General features: G+C 45.8%; 1 protein-coding gene across 2 annotated transcripts in view; it reads left to right on the top strand.

Annotated features, from left to right (window-relative positions):
* Positions 1-873: 873 nt before the first annotated feature.
* ZNF592 (zinc finger protein 592) overlaps positions 874-24,724 on the top strand; it is a 39,176-nt gene continuing 15,325 nt past the window's right edge. For both annotated transcript variants that reach the window (XM_071441997.1, XM_071441996.1), the window contains exons 1-3: positions 874-975; positions 4,675-6,977; positions 22,094-22,272. In XM_071441997.1, coding sequence (XP_071298098.1) covers positions 4,683-6,977; positions 22,094-22,272 — 2,474 coding nt within the window. In that variant the 5' untranslated portion in view covers positions 874-975; positions 4,675-4,682. The remainder of the gene's footprint in view (positions 976-4,674; positions 6,978-22,093; positions 22,273-24,724) is intronic.

Genomic DNA, 24,724 nt, shown 5'->3' with positions numbered 1-24,724 from the left:
TCAACCACTTCATCATCTCCATGGCACCTCGCTGGACTCTCTCCACTATGTCCATGCCTCTCTTGTGCTGAGGAGCCCAGAACTGGACATGGGTGGAGTACAAACAATATCCACCACCCCCTCCTCATCCCCTGAACTTGCCATAGAATGGAAAGGGCCTTAAAGTCCATCCTGTTCCAGACCCTGCCATGGTCAGGGACACCCTCCACTATCCCAGGTTGCTCCAAGCCCCATCCAGCCTGGCCTGGGACACTTCCAGGGATGGGGCAGCCACAGCTGCTCTGGGCAACCAAGAAGGCCTCACGAGCCTCACAGGGAAGAATGTCTCCCTAACCTCTAATCTAAATCTGCCGTTCTGGTAATTTCGATGCAGAAGGCATCAGGGATGGAAGCCCTTAGTAACCTGTGCTGACAGATCCCAGGCATCTCCTTGTCCTCGCTGTCTTTGGAAAGGGCTCCGGGGGTTATTGGCTCCGCCGCCTTCCCAGGATCAGGGTGAGGCTCCCCAGCTCCGCACAGCTTCCCTCGCGCCTCGATCAGAGATCAGCGGGTCCGTCGGTGTAATCGTGAGCGAACCGCAACCGGGCGGGTGTGGGACACACAGCGGGGAAGGAGCCGGAGACACGGAGCGGGGGCTGCAGCGGGAGCCGTTCCCGGGGCAGCTTTTGGTGAGGGAACCGTAGAACAGTGGGAGCGCGGGGCCGCGGCGGCGTGAGGGGCGGCGGGACCAGGCCGGGCCTGTGGACGCCTCTGGCAGGAGCCTCCCGGAGGGAGAGCGGCGGGGAAGGGAAGGGAAGGGAAGGGAAGGGAAGGGAAGGGAAGGGAAGGGAAGGGGGGGCGGTTCCGCCGAGCCCGGCCCGCCCCGCCCCGCCCCCGGCCCCACCCGCTGCCGCCGCCGCCATGTTGCGGCCGTTGGTGCCCGGTGCGGGGTGAGGCCGCGCGGGCCCGGTGGGCCCGGAGGAGCTGCCTGCGTGGGTGAGTCCTGCCCGCCCGCCCGGGCCCGGCCGCGCCGGGCCCGCCCCTCCCGCTGCCCTCCGCCCTCCCGCGCTCCCTCCCTCCCGCCGGCCCCGCGGCCGGGCGGTGCTGCCGCCCCGCGGGCAGGGCGGGCGGCCCCGCCGCCGGCGCACCGAGCCCTGCGCGCCCGCACCGGCTCTTCCGGCCCGCAGGCCGCCGCCGCTCCCCGTTCCTCAGGTCCCTGCCCCGATGGGCTGCGGTGCCCGCGGCGGCCCGGCCCGGCCCGGCCCGGCGGCGCCGGGACAAACTAAGTTCGGCGGGCGGCCCACGTGCGGCGGGGCCGGGCCGGGCCGGGCTGTCAGCGCGGGGGGCGGCGGGGCCGGCCTTTGTCTCGGGTGGGGACGGCGTGGGATGGGGGCGGTGTGTGTGTGCATGTGTGTGTGGGTGTGCGGCTCTGTGTGTGCGGCAGTGCCACGGGCCGGACGAGTCCCCAGCCCGGCGGCCCCCTTCGCACCGAGAGCCGCACCGGGCTCGTGAAACTTTCACGGGTCTCAGAGCCCCGGGTCCCGCCTGTCCCCGAGCCGCCCTCCGGTTCAGCCCTGCGCCCGCTGCGGCTGCCCCGTGCCTGCCCCGCAGCCCTGACAGCGGCCTCTGCCCCATCCCCTGCCTTCCCCGCGCTTCTCGGCTCCTGCCATCCCTGCCTTCCCGTGGGATTCCGGTGTCATGCAGTCTCTGCATCCCCTCCCGGAGACAGCAGCCGGGCTTGAGCAGCCTTTGGCATGTGTTTTCCCTTGTACACTGTTTTGGTGAGGAATTGCCAATAGTTAAAATGGTTAAAATTACCAATTTTTAGTAATGGCAATGTACGTGATAAATAATCCCCTACAGCAGGGGATTGGAGCTAGATGGTCATCAAGGTCCCTTCCAACCCAAACCGTTCTCTGATTATTTCCTTAATGGGGTGTAACTGGGGTTTCATGCTTCACTATTAAGTGGCAATCTCAAATCTCCTCCTTAGTTTGAAAGCTGCAGAGCATCTACTCCCAGTCTCCAGAAGTCCCTGGGAATAGCACTGCTAGCAAAAGCTTTGTAAGGAGTGAGTGGAGGAAGTGGCTCCTGTGGTGCCTCTCCTTGACTTTGAAGCTTATCCATAGCACATGGCCCTGGGATTTGACATCCTTCCCCAGGGCTTCTTTGGATGGCTTTGGAGCCTTCCAGGTTTCCTGATTCCTGAAGAAACGTATATATAGTGAGGTTGATTTTGCACACTGAAATACACTCTTTACTCCGTAAATCCTTCTCCTTTGCTCACTTTATTCACCTCTTCTACTGCTTTGCAAGTCTCAACCTCCATGTTTTCATTGGATCCCAAGTGTGGGTTTGCAGTCCTTTGGGCAAGAATGATAGATTAAGGACAAAGGTCTTCATTTTCAGCTTTCCTCACAGGCTAGTTTACATAATTTTCTTTAATATCCTTTTTTTGTTTGTTATCTGTGATCAGAAGTATACAGTGTAAAGTCAAAAGTTTAAATGTATGTTATTTAAAAATCACTTCTGTTGATAAGATACTTATTCTCTAGAATCTGGGTCAAAACTTGCTTTATTCTGAGAAAGTGTAGCTTTGTGTATGGCAAGTTTAAGATGCAGTTCTGTGGAGAAATACTTAGGTAGAGACTTGTGCCCTCGTGATTGCAAAGCCAGTAAAACAGTGTTTTATAAGACTCAAAGATGAACACAAATCCTTCTGAAACAGCAAGGTTTCATCCAAGAAAAGGATATTTTGAGATGCTGCAGCTACATGGGATTTGTCTTGCATTTTAAAACAGATGCAGAGAGGTGTTCCAGAGTGGGAAGGGGAAGGTCAGGAGTGATTGGCAGGCTCATTTTTCTCTGTACAAAACTCAATCATGCCAGGTTATGGAATGAAGTGGCTTCCTTGCAGAAGGATTTGTGTGCCAGAAATGTTGGGAGCTGCATGGTGCCTTGCTCTCTCCCAGCTGGTACAACTTTTCCCACCCAAAGGAATGGGAAGTTTCAGGTCCATGCCTTTGCCAAGTGCAGTAATCTGTGTTGTTTCCAAAGTCCTTATCAAGTGCTGGGGATGTGGAGTGTGTGGATAATTTGGGCTTCCAGGGATTTCATGCCCAGCTGTGATTCCTTGAGGGAGGTGGTTGCAAATTATTGCATAGCCCTCCGTGGACCTTCATATTTGTGGTTTAATTTAAGAAGGAGTTTAAGTTCAGCCACAGCAAGCCACCTTTAAGCCAAGTAAATTTCTGCAGAGTGTTTTGCAGTAGATTAACCAAAGCAGCACCTCTGGGACTTGTCTAAAGCTCAGAGACCACTGTGTCCCTGTGCTCCACTCCAAGTGATTTCTCCTGGCCCAGGAGTTGTTCCTCATTCCAGCAGCCTGGCCAGAAGGGTTGAGCTTTGTTTGGTTTGAATGTGATGCTTGACAAACTTCTGAACGGAATGGTCAATAATGACAGCAGCCTTAAATCAGGCCCCTTTTGGGAAGCCATCAGATGGCTTCTCTCTGTCCCCCTGCCTTGTCCCATGGTCCTGCTCTCTGCCTGCACCTCTGCTCCCAGTTCTCCCCTGTTGTCCTGGAATCCTGCCACCTCCTCAGCCTCCCTGGCTTGCTGCTGGCTTTGGCAGCGTTGTTGCAGCCCAAGTCAAGTGTGGCAGGACTCACCTTGCCTGTGGATGCTCCTTGCCAAGCAGGAACTGGTGCCCTGCTGGTTCTGTTGACACATTTTGTTTTTTTTCCCCTCCCTTATGTACAGCATGCACCAGTTCACATAAGTTTGGGGTTTAAATAAAAATATATTAAATAATGACTCATTAAATGTTTGTGAAGTCTCTGTATTGTAGCAACTTGAAAATATTTTGGTTATCAGTGTAAATCCAGTATCCCTGACAGTAGAGAACACAAATGTTCTGGTAATTCTGTGCTGTCAGTTTTCATGCATCTCACCAGAGCTTGTAGGTTGCTGTGTTGAGTGCTCCAAGTCCCCACTTCCTTTCTGAAGAGCTTAGAAAGAAAGTGCTGGCTGGCAACACAATTTCATCTTTCAATTTGAATATTTAGTTCTTTATTCTATCTTTGGGCGGTTTTTGCTTCACATCATAATTAAGGATTGCCCCTGTTTCAGATAATCCTTCTTGGAACTGTTGTATTGAAATATTTACTGAAGACTTCTATTATTTAAATTACTCAGGGTAGGGAGTCATCTCACTTTTCAAGTCTGTGTCTCTTGGCCCACCTGTTTGCCCCTGCATTTCTTCCTCTAGAAAAGACTGAATTCTTCAAATGTGGCAATCTGTTGAGAAATCAGCAGTCATTGCTGCCTATTAGCTATACAAAAACCCCACCCAAACAAAAAATACCCTCTCTGCTAATGTACTTCAGAACCTTCTGTTGAGGCTCATGATGATGGCTGGCTTTGGATTAGTCCAAAGATGTCCCCTGCATGAGCTGGGTGTGGTTTCAAAGGTCCTGCTTGTACCAGCTGTGTTCTGGGGGATCCTGGCATAAGGGGATGCTTGCTGTCTCTCACTGTGCTGCTTGAAGCACCCCTGAGGAGCAGCTCTGCCCACACCCCAGGCTTTGTGCAGCTCTGATTTTTGTCACACAAGATGTCGATGCACATGACTATTACAAAGTTTGTCCGTGGGGGAAATACATTGACAAAGTATTTTTTGTGCTTTTGATCGTAGCTTTCATCATGGGGGACATGAAAACCCCTGACTTTGATGACCTCTTGGCTGCTTTTGACATCCCTGATCCAACTAGTCTCGATGCTAAGGAGACCATTCCATCAGCTGGGGAGGAGAATGAGAATCACCTGAAGTCATCAGGAATGTGCATCGATGAGAACGTGTCCTTATCCCACTCCCTGCCTCCCTCTGATGCACCCGTTGTCAGTGTGATAGTGAAGAACACGAGTCGCCAGGAGTCTTTTGAGGCAGAAAAGGAGGGGAATCACCTTGCAACTGGTCTGTTACACAATGGCTTTCGTGGCTCTGATCTGCCACCTGAGGCTCATGCTTTAGTCCATAATTATGGCAAGTTTGAGTCAACATTTATCAATGGTGACAGCTCAAGAGGTTACTCTGATAAACTGGACGAGTCCAAGTCAGAGCCTTTGCCAACCTTTAGTCAGTTTAGCCCCATTTCCAGCCCTGAACCAGAGGATACATTCAAAGAGAACAGTATTGGGGATAAACCCAAACATGCCCAAACTCCCTATTTTCCACCACCTTCAATATATGTACCAACAGGGGCTTCAGTCCTAGACCATCTTAGGAAGGTGCCAGAGCCTGAATTAAGCATGTTTGATCAGTACTGTAAAAAGGAACAGAAGACAGAAATCCACTGCCAGCCAGAGAACAGGCTGGAAATGAGCAGGAGAGAGCAAGACAGAGCAGTGGAGAGGTTTGCAGAGTCAGGCAAGGACTTGTTAGATACCAACAGCTTTCTTGGGGAAGGCTTGGTGTTTGGAGACCTCCCTCACAACAATTTAGGAGATGGCAAGGGGTCTGTGCCCGAGCTAAACGTGTCTTCATCCATCCCACCTCGGCAGAGGCTAAAGCCAACTCATTCCAAGCTGTCATCCTGTGTGGCAGCATTAGTAGCTCTTCAGGCCAAAAAGGTTGTGTGTATTCCAAAAAGCGATCAGCCAAATTTTACCAAGGAACCTGGTCCTTTTAAAGACGGGACGAAGGGAAGTCCAAAAATGCCCAAGTCGCCAAAGAGTCCCCGAAGCCCCTTGGAGGTGGTGAGGAAGGCTGGCAAACAGCCCGAGAGTCCTCGGAGCGTGTGCAGCGACAGCAGTGGGAAAGGCTCCCCTTCCATGGCAGCTGGCTCTCCACCAGCTATTCCCAAAGTTAGAATAAAGACTATCAAGACATCTTCTGGTGAAATTAAAAGGACTGTAACTAGAATTTTGCCAGAAAATGATGAGTTGGGCAAATCTTCAGAAGAGTCACCTGCAGAAACCTCTTCTGCCGAAGAGTTTATCAAATCTTTCCCATCCCCTGATACTAGTGCAGTTACAGAAGGTGAGGCTGGCAGGAATTCAACCAAAAACGGGGCTGCTGTGGCTATCCAGCTGTCAAATGTAGTGAGTCCTTACTCAGACAGTGTGAAAATGGATATTGCAAACAGCACTTGCACCGTGTCCTTATCTCCACTGCCAAACTGCGGCGGCGGCGCCATCAAAGTGGGGGTCAAGAGGCAGCAGCCATCCAACACGGGCACCTCCAGCCTTCTTCCCAAAGCTGTGCACTTGGCAAATCTCAACTTGGTTCCCCACAGCGTTGCTGCTTCTGTTACAGCGAAGACATCGGCACAGAGGCGAAACCAGCCTCAGGTGACGCAGATGTCAGTGCCTCTGGTGCACCAAGTCAAGAAAGCTGCTCCCGTTGTCATGGAGGCATTCCATAAAGTGCTACACAGTGCCAATCCAGTGCCCATCTATACTCCAAACCTTAGCCCCCCACCTGACACTAGTATTAATTTACCTGCCTCTGGGTATTGTTGCCTGGAATGTGGGGACTCATTTGCCTTAGAGAAAAGCCTGACTCAACACTATAGTAGGCGAAGCGTTCACATTGAAGTCATGTGCACTCAGTGTTCAACTATGCTCCTTTTTTTTAATAAGTGTAGCTTGCTTAAACATGCACGAGATCACAAGAGCAAAGGATTTATCATGCAGTGTTCTCAGTTGCTCATGAAACCAATTTCCATAGACCAAATGTTTTCACCTTCTCCTACAAGCTCTTCAGCCTCTCCAGCTCCTCAGACTTTTCTCTCATCCTCTCCTCCACCTAAGTCCAGTGCTGCTTCAGGAGGTGGGGTAGGGATTTCTGCAAGCACTCAGCCAGCCTTGCCTCTCTACACAGACCCACAGAGGCTAATCCGTCATGGATCCAAGTGTTTGGAGTGCAACAAGCAGGAGCAGGATTACACTTCTTTAGCAGCTCATTACCAGAGAACCTCAGAAGATAATGAGAGACTGGTAAGTCATCATTTTAATGTTATTAGTTAAATCTCTCCGAGTTTAAAGAGATTGTCCTCAAGGGGAAAAGTAGGCATGGTGGTGGCAGATGAGTTGCTTTGCCTAAAAAAGTGCTTATGGGGAGAATTTGGAATGCACATGAGCCCAGACGCGTGCGTGTGAGGAGATGTTTAGCGTTGTTTGCCTGCCTTCCTTCTACCCTGTGCCAGTAAAAAGAGCATAGTAAGGAGACTATGGAGATCCTTGAGTGTCAGAGAGAGGTGATGGAGATGAAAGATGCCTTGGATGAGGCGTGCAGAAGAGCTGGAGGGGAGGATCAGTGGAGCGTTACCTGGAACAGGTTTTTGTGCTGTAAGCGTGGCTGGAGGAGCTCTGGCACAGCTCAGTGCTGCCTTTCCTGCAGCTGCTGCCAGAACCTTCCGTGTGATGCATTGCACATGGGCTGTTATTGTTGCTGTTGGTGTGGTCAGCTGAGTGTTGGACAGGCCTGCTGTGGTATGTGGGAGGGAAGGCTGGCTCTGCCTGCTTTTGTCCTTTGGGTGCTCCAGGGTGAGTGGGTGCATAGCAGGGTTCAAGAGCCTTGCTAGTGGCTTCCTGCCTTCCTCCTGTGCTGCCCTGCTCAGGTCTCCACCACCTCTGTGGACCTGGTTGGAATCCCCTTAAATTAACCTCCAGCTTAGGTTTCCCCTGATGAAGAGAAGATGATTATTGTTGTGGACCAGGACCATACACTTTATTTATGGCTTTTATTTTGGAAGACACAGTCAATCTTGTTTAAGTGTTAACCATCCTGCAGTTGAAGAGGAGGAGCAGTCCCTTCTCCTTATCTCTTTGGATGAGGTGAAAGCAGAGCTGGCTCCCACTGCAAGGGCTGCAAAAAACCAGGACTCCATGCCAGCATTTGGGAGGATGACCACATCTCTGCCATGGCTGTCAGAACACCTGCACTCTCCAGAGCCTCCCTGTGCTGCTTGAATGGCTTGCAGGAGTATTGAGGTTGCTGTGGTCTCATTTAGATAGTTTGTTATCTTAAATTCATCAGCCACCAAAAAAAAAAAAATAGATTATGGCTGAATGGTTTTGATATTGTAAAAAATGGTGAGGCCAAGAGGGATCAGTGTGGCCACGTAATCAGGTTTCTTGCCTGAGGCAGGTCAGTGAGCACTGCACTCTGTCAACACACCAACTTATTTTTCAGCTATAATGCTTTTTTAGGAAATGTCAGCAGTCTGGCATTAAAACTTCCAGGAGAAGGGATACAGTGGGTGCTCCAAAGTGATCTAAAATGTTAATCAGTGACATTAAAAATGTACTTCCTTTTTTCTATTGTGGGATTATCAATTCAAGAGTTCCTTAAAGAGGAAAAGAATGTGTGATAGTAAGTATTTTTAGCTTGTAATCAAATAATTTATTCTGTAACTTAACCAAGAATAGAGTTTACGCCTCTCATGTCAAGTAGTTCTGCTAGATGTGGGATTATTTTTGTGGTATTTTTCTGAAGAGAAGCACTGGAAAAAGAGACTACTTTTGAGCTCCTGAAACCAGTTCCTCGCTGTAAAATCTTCCCAAGCTTACACTGCACAGGATGCATGCACTGCTCTGGGAGTCCTTTTCCACTGTATATTTGCTGTCCTGCAGGCTGCCCAGTGGTGCTCCATGCTGTTCCCAGAACATCTGTTTCAATAAAGTTGTTACATCTCTAAAGGAAATAAGCATTTGTGCCCCATGCCTGTAATGGTGTGTCTGGATTTAGCAGTAGCTGATGGAAACCATCCCACTGCCTTTCAGCAGAGCCCAGGTGTTTGATGTCACTGGGCTGAGAGGTGAAAGGATGGGTGGAATTCAGTGGTCTCACAGGGATCCCTGATTCTCTGAGCTGTCCAAGGGAAAAGATGTGGGTGACCTTCACATCATGTGTAGCTCCCAGCAGCACCAAGGTCTGAGAAGCTGGAGGTTTTGCATATAGGGTATTAATGAATGTAATACTGTTAATCATGGTGTGAGAAGGTTGTAGGTGAAGCTGTTGGAATGGGTGTCATAAACTCCTGGAATAAGAGAACATGGCCACCCCTTTCTGAGAGATACCCTGACTCTGCATTAAGTTCATTCCTTGGGTTGTTCTTTCTGTTTTGGTGAGAAAAAAGAGAAGTGTTGGTATAAGCAGGAGAGGATCAAATGACTGATTTTGCAACACTTTCTGACATGGTAGAAGTGGTTAAAAACTCTGCAGAGTTGGGCCAGGACATTTGTTTTTTTGTTGCAGTGGTAGAAATTGGGTGTAGAGAAATCCTTCCCTGTGATGGGGTGAGGCTCTGGTGTGGTTGCCTAGAGAAGCTGTGGCTGCCCCATCCCCACAAATGTTCAGGGTGAGGTTGGATGGGGCTTGGAGCAACCTGGGAGAGTGGGAGGTGTCCCTGCCCATGGCAGGAGGTGGCATGAGATGGGCTTCAAGGTCCCTTCCCACCCAAACCAGTCTGGTGTTCTCTGATTCTCTGAAATTGGGTTGCTGAGGAAGGCATTGATGTAACACCTGTAGTAAACATATTTTAGTGCCCTGGTAGTGGTTCAAAACCACTAAGTCCACAGGGCAGAAGATGTTGATTTACATATTGGTACATCTAATTAAAACCACAGTCCACAGCAGTTGTTGTGCTTGATCCACAGCAAGCTGCAGTGGTGGGAAAATCTGTTAGGATGCAGAAATAGTATTAATTGTTGTAGGCAAACCTGGTTATGAACCACATCCCTAGATCTCAAGAGACTAATTATCTAGAGTTTTAGCATAATTTTGTGCATTTTGAATAAAAACTATGTATTTCATCCTTCATACCTGATGTCTATCTCACTGTGTTGAAATGCTGGTTTAGAAGTGGTGGTATGGGGTGTGGTTGTCATAGTTTCTTAAAGACAGCAAAAAACTGCACTCTGATAAAAAACACAAAAATTTTGCAAATTAATTTCTTACTCAATCTCAGAACTCAGGCACAAACTCTTTACCATGCCTCACTGACAAACTAGGAAGTACTGATGCTTTCCACAGAAAGACTTGGATTGATTTATGCCTTCTAAGGAGCTTCCAGAAGTAGCAGGGCAGGTCCCCTTTGTATTTTGGCCAAAAGCTTTTGATCTGTGACTATTCAGATGCTTGGTACTGGATTATCCCTAAAAAATGGGGATGCTTGGAAAGGGTAGATGAATGTATAATGGAAAGAGCAACTGAAGGGAAAGGGTAAAAGCAATTTATCCACAGCACCTGGGTTTGTACTAGGAGGTGGAGAGCTGTGGAAAATAAGCCAGGTGATTTTTGATCCATGTTCTTGGAAGCTTTTCTGTGAAATGACACCAAATCTGGATGCACATCTGCTGTGACTGTAACTTGTGAGACCAAACAGGCTTTGAAGTGCTCAGTTATGGTGCCTTTAACTCAAAAACTGTTTTGGACATGGCTTTGGTGTGGCACCTTGCTCAGAAGGAAGGGCTGATCCAATGGGGCTGATGAAGAAAAGAAAGAGCAGGAGAGGATTATTTTTCAGCATGGTGTTTCCAGTTACCCAGAAGCTGAAGGACAAGCACCCTGTGATAAGAGGCAGGAATGATTGGATTGGAGAGGGGGAAGAGCCTAAGCTGTCTCTGCTCCATGAGAAAAGTTACCCTGTGCTGATACTGAACACTTTTCACTTCAATTGGAATTTCTTAGCATGACTTTGGGAATTACTCTGACATTTTCAGGTTTCCCAGAGCTGCTTGAAAGGAGATTGTTGGTTTTTTTCTTTCTTCCAGGTGATGGTTTGGGAAATACCTGGTGTTACACTCCTACATGGCTGTGGGTAAATCCTGCATAAATAGGATGGATAACTGTAAATTACTTTCCTAGGTGTGGCCAAAATGTGAGTGGCATGGCTGGGTCACAATTCTATTGCAGGAAGGAAGAAAGATAGTGATGTTGTCTAAACAGCAGGGAAAGGAGGAGATTTGGAGCAAGTGGGAGGAGAAGGGGATGATGATGTGGTTGAGAAGGTGCTGTGGTTTTCTAAAGGAAAGACCTTTAAAAAAAATGATGGAGAGCTTGACCTTAATGTTGTATTTTTAAACATGTACATGATTGCAGTTGCTCAGAGCACAGCAGGGTTTATTTTGGTACAGAATATGTGTAGGATGAAGGCAGTTCCTCCCAGCTGAATTCTGTGGTGGGATGGGATCTCCATGGCTTGCAGGGAGGATACAGGCTTGAATAATCCACTTCAGAAACATAAAGAACTGCATTTATTAGATGTATGTTTTGAATGGATCATCTTAATGCCTTTTTTTGGCAACTAGTGAGGCCAATTCTGCAATTTTTTCAAGCTTGTGAATCAAGCTGCTCAGTGGGACCTGTGTGCTGCAAGAAGGAAGCAATATGGGAATTTGAATAACTGGCAGGTTGGATTTGTTCAAACCAGAAGCTGTGCTCTGTGTAGGCATTATACTTGTCAAGATGTTGAAGAGGTGGTACCAGATGTTCCATGTAACTTCAGGTCTCTTTGGTGTGATTACAGTGGTGTATTCTAGAGCAAGATTTTTGAGGGGTGAGGCAGGGAAGGATATATAAGTAGGTGTAGTTTATGCCAAATTAATCTTTGTTTTTGGAGAAATGAGTTTATCCTCATCTCCTTGATGTTCAATGAGATGGTTGTTAGAGTACTGCATTAAGAATGAATATAGTGGAGAAGTTGGATTGTGAGGTTGGAGCAGAATCAGGTAAACTCCCAGAAATAATTGCAGCTGGGATCAGGTTTTAATGAGATCCTCCTGAGGGATGGTTTTAAGTATCTGTGGAGTTAATATTTGTGTTAAGGAGACCTTGTAGGATGACTGTGTTAAAAAATTTGCTGAACCAAACTAACAAAGTAAGAAGTCATGGAAAATGGGGAGTACTTTACAGGAGGCTCTAGATGATCTTTAAGACTGAATAGCAATGGTAATGGTATGAAAAGCAACCAAAGGCAGGATTTTTGGTCTTGAGAACTCTTTGAATGACTGAGGTGACACAACTGTGCAGGAGACTTCTGTGAATCTGCAGCACCAGCCAGGGCTGTGGTGATGCTGCTCCCTCGTGCTAGAAATAACCGAGTTGGAGAGGAGTGTATTGTTTTGTTTATCGGGATAGATTGGAGTAACTGAGGGCAGAATGACCAGAAATGGAAACATGATCTCTTAAGAGGAAATTAAAACCCCTTTATGAGTTTAGCTTGGCAAAGGTCTGGTAAATGAGGGTGGGTGGGTGTCCTTCAGCACTGAAGCAGACAAAGGATTAAGCTGAGTATAGTGGCACTTTATTTCTCCACCAGAAACTAAATCTGCCCTCAAGAAGTACTTCCTGTACTCACAGGAATTGCTCTGGGCAGTTCATCAGCATCAGACAGTTTTCAGGGCTCGGATTACAGGAGAGGAACAAAGCCCATGCAGCTCCTGGTGTCTGCATTTGGGGTGTACTTTTCATGACAGGGTGTTCTCTGGATCCACTCTCACCCTGTATCTGGTGTGATCTTTGTAGAAAGGAGCTTTTTAATTTAGGGGCAGGAATGATGCAAACCAGACTGAAATAGATTGATGTAGAAAATCAGAGGACAGTCTGTGATCATCACAGGAATGAACTCTGGAAGAGCTTTGCAGCAGAAGTAACAGAACAAAAGACACAAACTAGTTTTGAGACAGAGCTTATTTGTTTTCTTGGCAAGGAAAGACCACAATAACATGTGCAAGAATTAAAAGTACTTCCTGACCCTCTTGGGCATAATTGTCTATCTACTGGTAACCAGAGATGTTTAATCCTTTTTTCTTTTCCTTTCTTATTTGACTTGACCACCCAAAATCCACCAAGGTAGATACTAACTCTAATAAAGTACAGAACATAAACTCAGGACCTCTGAATTTTCTTGAACCTTTTGTTCTCCTTACTTTTTTTCTTCTTCTTTTCTCTTTTTTTTTTTTTTTGTCCAATAAGAATTTTTCAATGAGTTGTGATGTGTCCTGTTTATGTACCACCTACACAAGTAATTTAAAAGCAATTTTATTGCTGCCTTTTCTTTTTCTTCTTCCTTCCCTGTCTTAAATCAATGCTTTGTAATTTATTGGATAAAACTTGCCAGGAGCTAGTAGAACCACATGCTGCCCTGATAATTTCCCAACAGCAAAAAAAGAAAGGCAGCAGCTGTATTTTTCCTATTTTTCTCTTCCTTCCCCCCGTCAAGTTCATGTTTTAATTTAGAAAACCAGAGGGTTGAAAATCAGCAAAAAAATCCCTTGGCCCCATAAAGCACTGTTTTCTCCCTGTCCCAAACCAAGAGTGATGAATGCAGTCCTTTGGTACTAGTGAGGATGGATTTTGTTTTTTATGGAAATTTTCCCTGTGGATTTTGTAGAAGCAAAGGGATGGAAGATGTTGTGATGAAAGCATGTTGGGGAAATGGAGCTGCTGGGAGAGGAGACAAAGTCACAGGATAGCAGAGCCTGCACCCAAGGCCAAACCAGAGCGGAGGATGAGGAGGAGAGGCTGGTGAGGAAGAAAAGCCAGGGTGTGGCTCCATGGTCTGCTAAAATCAGTTTGTGATCTGTTGCCATGAGGCAACAATCCCACCCTCTCCTCCTTCCCCACCCATGCCTGGTCCTGGTGGTCCTGCAGGCCCCAGAGGACTGGGAGCAGCTGGAGGGAAGAGGATAAAGAGCAGGGCTGTGAACTGGAGGCTGAGAGTGAGGAGGAGGGGATGGCTGGAGACAGAGGGGTTGTCCTGGGTGGGATGGAGATGGGGCTGGAAGCTGGTGTCTGCTGGCACTAAAAGGAGAAGTCTTGCTCCTGCATTCTTCTGCCAGCTGGGCACCTTTGATGCTGCCCCAGGCAAGCTGGAGCTGAGACTGGACAGCTCTGTGGGTGACAGGGCCCAGGTGGTGCTGATGGTCTGTCCTGCTCTGTCCTGCTGTGAGCAGAAGGTGCCCTCTGAAGTGTCTAATGCTGCAAACACCATGGGCAATAATCACAATCTCCAACCAGAGAAACTGTGGCTGCTGCATCCCTGCCAGTGTTCAAGGCCAGATTGGCCAGGGCTTGGAGCAACCTGCTCTAGTGGAAAGTGTCCCTGCAGGATGAAGGAAAGAGCAGAGGCCTTTAACATCACCACTGTAAGAAAAGAGAGGGAATGTGTCCCGTGTAGCATATGGGGTCACACTTGACCCACACTTGACTTGAGAATGTGGATGTGAAAAGTCATTTAATCCACTATGTGATCATTTTAGCGAGTGGGAGTTCAGATTTCTAGTTAGAACTAAGTGCCCACCCAGCCTTCCTCCTCACACTCTTCCTGCTCCATCATGGAGTCCTTCCCATGGGAGACAGTCTGTCATGAACAGCTTTGTCATGAGTCCTTTCCACAGTGCAGTTCTTGAGGATCTGCTCTGGGATCAATCCTTTCCATGGGGTGCAATCCTTCAGGAACAGGCTGGAAGAGCCTGGGCCTCCCATGGGGTCAGAGATCCTGCCAGAAATGCTGCTCCAGCAAGGCTCTCCATGGGCTGCAGTGTCCTTCAGGGCACACAGAGGACATGTGGTCCTCCATGGATCAGAGGAGGACAGCCTGTGTCCCCATGGATTCATGATGCTGTGCTCTGCCATCTGGGCTCTTACTCTCACCTCTTCTCCCTCCTCTTTCCCAGCTGCTGCCCAGCATCTTTTACCTTTTCCTAATCTGTTATCCCAGAGGTGCTGCTCAAGGGCTCAGTCTTGGCCAGTGACAGGTCCATCACAGAGCTCTGTCTGACATGGGGGCAGCTTCTGGTGTCTTCTCAGAGGTCACCCCTGCAGCCCCTCCCAAACAAAACCTTGTCACGTAAACCTGCTACCATGGATCAAAAGAAAATATGTCAAAACTGAAATTCTTGAAATTACAGCTGAGATCATAAAAAGAAAAGAGCTACAGATTTTGCAAATTCAGAAGTAAGCTGATTTGATGCAATATTGTCTAAGATCTGTGATGGATTTTTCCATTGCAATTCCACTTTGTTTCTCTAAGCTGTCGAGTTTCTAGATTTACATCAATGCTTTAACCAGGGATTTTTCCATGTATAAAAAAATGCATTTTGTGTTTATTTAATGGCCTTAGTTTCCAGAGATAAGTTTTTATTGGAGTGCCTTACTGCAGGTTAAGCATCCTGGTGTGTTGGGGTGGTTGAGATGTGTGTGTAGGAGTTGCTCTTGGTGCAGGACACTGGATTTGGGAGTGTTGAAGAGTTAGTGAGGTTCAAGGATACAAATACAAAAGGTCAATGGGTGGAGGAGGAGGGATGCAACAATGAGGCTGAGGATGAATTGATGTGAGGTGGGAGTGAGCTGAAGGTCAGACAGGCTCCCTCAGTGCATTGGCTCCTTAGGCTGATAAAATAGGCAGCTATAATCTAAGGAAATAACAGTAGCTGTTGTGCTTGGATATGGTTAATTAGAGTAAAACCTCCCAATTAGGGTTCTAGGTTTTTCTTCTTCAAATGAATAATCTCGAGTTTCTGTTGAAGGGGTGTTTTTCATCCATGAATTGAACATGTTAATGCAATGATGTGTGTTCATTTAGAGAGAACCTTGGCAGGAGTATAGTTCAGTTATCACAGCAACAGCAGATTCACTTCTCTGCCTGCTGCTTCTCCTCAGACTGGTAAAATGTTGTGTAGCAGTGCTGTCACCTGGATGGTTGAAATCAGTCAGAAATAGCCCTCCAAGCATCTGGAGCCTGACTGTAGTGAGGGCCCCAACCAGTGATCCCAGAGGGATGTGGGCAGGGGAGCAGAGGGGGCAGAGGTGAAGGTGTGGCCCCTGTGCCCCCAGGGCAGCACATGGCACCCCTGCAGTGCCATCCCTGCTGGGGGACACAGGTCCTGGCATGGATCCCAGCCAGGCACCAAGGGACAGCTACTGAGAAGTTAAAGGTTAACTTTCATTAGTAATAATTGGTCACTGGTTTGGTTTTTTTTTTTTTAATAGCAGAGGATCCTGCTAATCTCTGTGATCCCTTGGCTGCCTCAACAGTTCTGCCCAAAGCAGAAAAATTACAGCTTGCAAAAGGCTGGATTTGGGAAGAACTGGGGTTTTAGGGCACTACTGGTAGGGGATTTTTGGTTTGACTATGTTAGGGGTAAGCATTTTTTGAAACATTAACAGTCTGCAAATACAGTTTCTGTTCCCCTCTGACTGTTTAACTTTGAGTCCTTAGTAATTTTTTTTTTTAAGAGATAAGTAATTTTTTTTTTTTTAAGAGATAATTTGGCTTGTGAATCTTTTTCCTAGCCCTGGTTCCATGCCATAGGGTTGCTGCCCAAGTGTTTTTAACTGAAGCTCCATGATGATCATGTCAAGGTGGACCCTTGTAGTCTGGGGACAGCTCTTGAGTGGATGTGGACTCCATCACCATCACTTAACTCTGCAACAGCAGAGATTAAAACTGCTGGAATGTTTCTTTGCTCATGCCATTCCCTTTCCACAGGCACTGTCTGGGGCAAAACTCTGTGTTACCATAAATGCCCTAATTTGCAAACACCTCTGTGGCCACGGGGTTGGGTTTAACAGACAAACTTTTTTTGAGTAGTATATTTTCTTAAATCTGCACTGTATCTCAGTGAATATTTAATTTTTTCCCCTTTTGAAGAAGCTAGTAAGTAAAAATGGGAATCAGCTCAAGTATTCCAAAATGGCTGAGCTTCTGAGCATTTGTCTGTGTGTGAATGTGACTTGTGGAAGAAAAGCCCAAATGAAATGTGGCAGGCAAACCAGAATTAAAGAAAATTTGTAATAAATAACTCTTGATTAAAGCGTAGGCTATGGGAGTATGAAAAACACAGACATTACACAACTGAATCCTGTCCTGGTAACATGTTTTAGAAATAACTGACTAATGAATGTCTCAAATTGCTGCCAGACTTCTTTGAAAAGTCATGGAAAACTAGGAGAGAGATAAAAATGTGACATCTGGAACCAAGTAATAATTTCTCATACGAAGCAGAAGAGTTGCAAAAGGAAGAACCACTCTGTGTCCCAGACTGAGTGTTTGGTGGGGAGCCCAGCATGGCTGCACACTGGCTCCTGCTGCAGAAGGGATGAGCAGAACCTCCTGTAATGCTCCTCTGGTCTCCTGTCTTCTGCAGCTGGTGAGAAGAGCATAAGTGTGAGCAGGAAGGTACCAATTATGGGTTTTTTCCTCTTACTGGAACCTTCCTCAGCTCTAGTATGTTCCTTGCTTGGTTCATTTTATTACCCTCAGCCCTACACATTCTTTTTGCAGTCAGCCCTTATCTCTAACATGCTGAGTTACTGGGTTATGATCATCAATCTTTGCTGTTTAACTTTCCCAGATACTTGGAGGTTATTTTGAAGAGCCAAAATACCAGCAGAACTTCCTGGGGACCTTGCTCTGTCTTGCTTTTTTCTTCTAACCACTCACTTATCCAAGCAAACTCCTTCTCTTATGTGGTGGTACCTTAGTTTCCTCAAAATCCAAGCAGTTTGGGAAATCCAGGTAGCCTGATGATCCATTGCAGCTCAGATCTTCCTTACTCATGTGTTTGTTGACTCCTCTGGAGAGCCTGGATTGTTCCATGGGGCCAGAAGGGAGAAGCTGCATTGACTCTTCCCAAATCCAGCAGTAATGCTGCTTGAGGATGAGATTTTCCTTATTCTTACTCATTTATCCTTGTGTCTCATCTCTCTTCTTTGTCTATTTACTGCCCAGTGCCTTGGCTCTTGCACAAGACAATGTGAATTTGGAGGCTTGGGCTGGTTTTTGTCCCCCCTGTGGTGTGTGGTGTCAGTGTGGGAATCCTTCTAGCTCCTTCTGTGGTGTCTGCAGGAGCAATGAATTAATTTAGCCTTATCCTCACTGAGTCTTGCTTTTTATTCCTGTATCATGTGTCCACACTTTCTGGCAGGCTTTCTGCCAGGCCTAAAGTAGATAACCACAATTTTGGTGCCTCTTGCTCACAGTCCCCCAACTTTTCTGGCCTGTGTTGGCATGGTTTTGGTCCCTGTGGAGCCTTTCACATAATGCAGGAGGTGACAGGAGCTGGCTGCTCCTGTGACATCCCCAGGAGCAGTGCCCAGGCATGGAGCTCATCAAATCCTGAGTGGTTTTGGCATATTTTAGATCCTGCACAAGAACACACAGCGTGGTGAAAATTCAAATTTTCAACATGTGCTGATTGATTTTGGGAGCAGTGGGTATGACATGTGGGGGAGGAAGAGGTGAGCCTCAAACTGACTTAAAATCAAAACTAAATTGGCTTTGACAAGGCAGGATCTGGAGAGAGTGTTTCTCACTGAGTTACTAGGGCAAAGGTGCTTTCAGCTTGTGCTTGTGGTGCCTCTGCCTTACACACTAATTGAGATCACAGCAAGAAGTCCCATTTTAATAATGCCAGGGAGATAAATTCTCCATTCTCAAGCCAGTTAGAAAAAAATATCTTAAACACAAGAAAACTGCTTTTACTTATTACTTACTGCTCTTATTTACTATGAATTTATTGCTTATTACTTACTTTTGTAGCTCTTACTTGGGGATTTGAGAGTGCATTGGAGAATTAAAGGTCCCACTCAGCTCCTTGCAGAGAGATCCTGGGGGATTTTCTGTTTCTCATTTTCCCATTCCCATGGCCCATTTGCACTGTTTTTCTTTGCTGAAGTTAGGGGACTTCTGCAGCATTTGAAATGCCCTTGAGCTTCCTTTAATTGCCCATGGGTGTGTACATGGGAGTCCTACCATGTGGTTTTTCCACTAATTTCTCTCCTTCCTGGAGAAACAGTTTCTCCTCTAAACTTGAGTTGTGACACAACTCAGATCACATCTGAAGCTTTTCAGGTATTTGGCAATTTCTGCAGTTTTTCCTTTTGAGTGCCTAATTTTTTATTCCCTTCCACCCTGCGAACCTTTCAGGTTTGTCACAGCTTTGCATTTTATTGTAAGTGATGCTTTCTCTTACCTGCAGGGGTTTTGACATTTCCCTGATGGGTGTTATGTAGTGGAGCATCACAGAGGTGCTGCATGAAATAGCAATGATACAGAAAAGGGAGTTGGCCATTGATTTTATTCTATTTTTTTGTCAGATTTAGGTGCTTCTGTCTCATGTTTCTACCCTGACTGCCAGCAGTGAAGTCCATGGAAATTATTTAGTTAAATGACTTGATTTGATAATCCATAATTAGCTGCGTGGTGTTGTTCATTCTTAAGTTAGAGGAGTGATTTTGCATGGGATGATAAATGTTGGAAGACAGTTTTTGCTCCTGGAGGGCTCAGAGTGGGCTGGGATCTGCTCCAGCTCTACTCCTGCTCAGGCATTCAGTAATGTGCTCCTACAGAGGAGGAGTAGCTGCTCCTGGGCTTTGCAGGAGTACAGAGACTTGAGACACCTGTGAAAGGGAGCAGAGGTTTGACAGCTGTTGAAAATGGGATGATACATCCACATAAAAACTTTACATGGCAAATAAATTATGCTTCTGCAAAGAGGTTCTGATAGTAAGCATGTGTGTAAAAATGGATTTCATTAAGGATGAAACAGGGAGAGAAAGAGGCTTTGTATTATTTCTGGTCATCAGGAAATTTCTGTAAGGGAACCATAGTTTGTGGTATTGGAAAGCTGAAATTTCATCTGATACAAAGAAATTTTGCAAGGGACACAGCAGTTGTTTTGATGGGGAAGCTGCACATCAGGATTGCACTGCCTTCAGCAGCAGGTGTTTGGAGTCAGGCTGTAATTTTCCTCCTTTTTTGTGATGTTGTGGTGTGAACTCTTGTTGAGAAAAGTGCTCTCCTTCTCAAGTCAGGAAATGAAAGTGCTGAGCATTCAGAATATCATGAGAGCTAAGAGGTGAAAGAGTTTGCTTTCCTTTTTCATGGGGAAAAAAGGAAATAAACAATAAAGATGTGGTTTAAATATGGAATGGTGGAAGATGTTGGGAAAAGATGATAGGAGACTGGTTAAAGAGTTTTGTGCAGTTGATGCTGCTTATGAGAGCTAAGAGGTGAAAGAGTTTGCTTTCCTTTTTTTATGGGGGAAAAGGAAATAATAAAGATGTGGTTTAAATATGGAATGGTGGAAGATGTTGAGAAAAGATGATAAGAGACTGGTTAAAGAGCTTTGTGCAGTTGATGCTGCTCACGAGAGCTAAGAGGTGAAAGAGTTTGCTTTCCTTTTTTTATGGGGAAAAAAGGAAATAATAAAGATGTTGGGAAAAGATGATAGGAGACTGGTTAAAGAGTTTTGTGCAGTTGATGCTGCTTATGAGAGCTAAGAGGTGAAAGAGTTTGCTTTCCTTTTTATGGGGAAAAAAGGAAATAAACAATAAAGATGTGGTTTAAATATGGAATGGTGGAAGATGTTGGGAAAAGATGATAGGAGACAAGTTAAAAAGCTTTGTGCAGTTGTTGCTGCTCAGGAGAGCTAAGAGGTGAAAGAGTGCTTTCCTTTTTCATGGGGAAAAAAGGAAATAATAAAGATGTTGGGAAAAGATGATAGGAGACTGGTTAAAGTGCTTTGTGCAGTTGATGCTGCTCATGAGAGCTAAGAGGTGAAAGAGTTTGCTTTCCTTTTTTATGGGGAAAAAAGGAAATAAACAATAAAGATGTGGTTTAAATATGGAATGGTGGAAGATGTTGGGAAAAGATGATAGGAGACTGGTTAAAGAGTTTTGTGCAGTTGATGCTGCTTATGAGAGCTAAGAGGTGAAAGAGTTTGCTTTCCTTTTTTTATGGGGGAAAAGGAAATAATAAAGATGTGGTTTAAATATGGAATGGTGGAAGATGTTGAGAAAAGATGATAAGAGATTGGTTAAAGAGCTTTGTGCAGTTGATGCTGCTCACGAGAGCTAAGAGGTGAAAGAGTTTGCTTTCCTTTTTTTATGGGGAAAAAAGGAAATAATAAAGATGTTGGGAAAAGATGATAGGAGACTGGTTAAAGAGTTTTGTGCAGTTGATGCTGCTTATGAGAGCTAAGAGGTGAAAGAGTTTGCTTTCCTTTTTATGGGGAAAAAAGGAAATAAACAATAAAGATGTGGTTTAAATATGGAATGGTGGAAGATGTTGGGAAAAGATGATAGGAGACAAGTTAAAAAGCTTTGTGCAGTTGTTGCTGCTCAGGAGAGCTAAGAGGTGAAAGAGTGCTTTCCTTTTTCATGGGGAAAAAAGGAAATAATAAAGATGTTGGGAAAAGATGATAGGAGACTGGTTAAAGTGCTTTGTGCAGTTGATGCTGCTCATGAGAGCTAAGAGGTGAAAGAGTTTGCTTTCCTTTTTTATGGGGAAAAAAGGAAATAAACAATAAAGATGTGGTTTAAATATGGAATGGTGGAAGATGTTGGGAAAAGATGATAGGAGACTGGTTAAAGAGTTTTGTGCAGTTGATGCTGCTCATGAGAGCTAAGAGGTGAAAGAGTTTGCTTTCCTTTTTTATGGGGAAAAAAGGAAATAAACAATAAAGATGTGGTTTAAATATGGAATGGTTAACTGTGGAAGATGTTGAGAAAAGATGAGAGGAGATTGGTTAAAGAGCTTTGTGCAGTTGATGCTGCTCATGAGAGCTAAGAGGAGAAAGAGTTTGCTTTCCTTTTTTATGGGGGAAAAGGAAATAATAAAGATGTGGTTTAAATATGGAATGGTGGAAGATGTTGAGAAAAGATGATAAGAGATTGGTTAAAGAGCTTTGTGCAGTTGATGCTGCTCACGAGAGCTAAGAGGTGAAAGAGTTTGCTTTCCTTTTTTTATGGGGAAAAAAGGAAATAATAAAGATGTTGGGAAAAGATGATAGGAGACTGTCTAAAGAGCTTTGTGCAGTTGATGCTGCTCACGAGAGCTAAGAGGTGAAAGAGTTTGCTTTCCTTTTTTATGGGGAAAAAGGAAATAAACAATAAAGATGTGGTTTAAATATGGAATGGTTAACTGTGGAAGAAGTTGGGAAAAGAGGAGACAAGTTAAAGAGCTCTGTGGAGTCAATGCTGCTGCTAGAGCAGTATCCCTGTTCTTCCTTCAAACCTGGCAGTTTTCTAGGGCGAATTTGGGGAGAAAAAAAACCAACCCCAAGTAGAAAATAACTACCAAATGTAACCTTTCTTCCATCAGACGTGCCAAGTGTGCCAGATGATGCTGCCCAACCAGTGCAGTTACTGTGCCCACCAGAGGATCCACGCTCACAAGTCCCCGTACTGCTGCCCCGAGTGCGGCGCCGTGTGCCGCTCCGCCTACTTCCAGACCCACGTCAAGGAGAACTGCCTGCACTACTCCCGCAAGGTTGGCTTCAGGTGGGTGCACCCAGGCTCCCTGGGAGGCTGCCATTTACACCTCTGCACTCAGCTTGTGGCTGTCCCTGGCTGTCAGAATTCAGGATATCCCTCTGGCCATCCTGGATTGCCTGAACCCCTGCCAGGGGGGCTCAGAGACCCTGGCACGGAGCCCAAGGCAGCTGTGATTTTGATTATGATCCATGGAAAAAATGATCAACCTTGTATATGAGGATCTGCAAGCCATGAAAGTCTAAGTAGAATAATAGTTTGTCACTGGGTGAAAAATAGATTTTTTTTGGGTTTTTAGAATGGGGGTTTAGGAGGCAAGATGAAGGAATCTGGGCATGTCCTGCCTTTCTCCTTCTTCTTCTTGGCCTCCATTTCTGCTGTGATGCTGGCACTTTTGGATTGTTTTAGAGTAGAAGCTCACTGTCTAACATAGATGATAGATATTGGGAAGTTCTGGTAAATGCCAATATTAAAGCCTGAATATCCATTGGCCCAAAACACAGCATCCCAAAAAACACATTTCCTGTCAAACCACCACAAATGTACACATAGTTTTTAGTATAAAAAGGTAACACTGCCCTGAGGGTGGCCAGTGTGCCTCTGTCTGACCTGATGAATGGACCTTGGCAGGCCAGAGAAAGAATTGTAAAGATAAGAAACAATAAACAACCCTGAGAATGAGAATAGAAGAGTTCTGACCTCTTCTTCCACTGCTGGGCTGGGAAAAGAGACTTTGTGACACATCTCAGGGTCACTGTGAGCAGCAGAAGCCCCAAGACCTGTCCTGGCTGTGCTCCCTCCCAGTTTGTTTTACACCTTCCTGAAGGGAGGTTGTGCACAGCTGGGGTTGGTCTCTGACAGAAGCAGAGGACACAGGCTCAAGCTACGGCAGGGAAGGGATAGGTTGGAGATTAGGAAGAAATTTTTCACTGAAAGAATAATAAAGTGCTGGAATGCTCTTCCCAGGGAGGTGGTAGAATCACCATCTGTGGATGTGTTTAAAAAAAGACTGGCCATGGCACTTGGTGGGTGTTAGGGCACAGGTTGGACTCAATGATCTTAGAGGTCTCTTCCAACCTCATCATTCTGTGATTCTGTTTTGTGTCTTCTCACTGGCACAGCAGGAGAAAAAAAAAACTGGTCTTTGTCTTAGGATAAACCTAACTTAGCAAAAAGCAAAACATCAGCGTGTTATCAATGTTATTCACATTCTGAATCCAAACCACAGCACTGTAGCAGCTACTGAGAAGACATTAAATGTTCCATCTGAAACTAGGGCATCCATCCCAGGGAGCTCAGGCTCCCTGTGAAGCTGGATTTACACCTCTGCAGTCTGGGTGTGCTTGTGAGGTTGTGGCTGTGTCTGTCCTGGCTGTGCTCTCTCCTGATTTGTTTTGTGTGTTTTTTCACTGGCAGAGCAGGAGACACACACACACACACCAAAAAAAAGGTCCTTGATTTAGGATAAACATAACTTAGCAAAAAGCAAAACATCAGTGTGTTATCAATGTTATTCTCATTCTGAGTCCAAAACACAGCACTGTAGTAGCTACTGAAAAGAAATGAACTCTGTTCCATCTGAAACTAGGACATCCATCCCTGGAAGTGTTCAAGGCCAGGTGGAACAGGGCTTGGAGCCACCTGGTGTAATGGAAGGTGTCCCTGCCCATGGCAGGGAATGGATGGGATGAGTTTAAAAGTCCCTTTCAACCCAGAACATTCTGTGACTGTGAACTGTGTCTTTCTTACAGCAGAACTGAAAGTGGATGTAGCTGGAGCCTGGCATGGTTTTCTGCATGACAGGACACATTTGAAATGGGAAATAATTACTAACTGGATTTAAGGGAGGTTTCTGAGAGCAGACATTATTTTGTGGTGTCTTTGAGCTGAAAAGCTCTTGTATTGAATTCATGTTGCAGCTGGATGTCTCAGGATTGATACTTAGAGCAAAAAGATTGCAGATCTTAATCCTGTAAATCTCCTTAAGGCTTGAATTTATATTTATGTCAGTTGTAATGGGCTGAGGATGTGTGCCTTTATGAGAAGGGCATAGATTATTTCCTTGTATGCCCCTGCAAATCTCCAAACATTTCTCATGAGCTGACACAGGTGGAGAAGGCTCCCAAGGTTCTGGATGTGGTACAATATCTTTTCTCCAACTAAACTGCTTGCTCTAATAAGATTTTACTTTTCCCTATGAGCCTTCCCTCCTTGGCATGTTTAGATCACCTGAGCTGCAGCTTAACACATGATGGTTTGCTTGGGAGATGAGACTGGGTGATCTTTTGAGTTTCCTTAAAGTTCTGGGTTTTTTTCTCTTGGTTGCATTGAATACTCTGAGAATTCAAACAAACAGGGCATTTTCTGCTCTTAGAGATGTTCTTTTAAGATGTCTGCAACTTCAGGAAGCTGTGCTGTGTGGTTTGGTCTGAATCACACTGAGGTTTTCAAGGGCTTTTTC

Source organism: Agelaius tricolor, unplaced genomic scaffold (genome assembly GCF_023055355.1).
Source record: "Agelaius tricolor isolate 1412-34295 unplaced genomic scaffold, bAgeTri1.0.p SCAF_16, whole genome shotgun sequence".
Taxonomy (NCBI): domain Eukaryota; kingdom Metazoa; phylum Chordata; class Aves; order Passeriformes; family Icteridae; genus Agelaius; species Agelaius tricolor.
The sequence above is the reverse complement of the archived record's forward strand: the minus strand, read 5'-3'. Positions and strand labels throughout refer to the sequence as shown.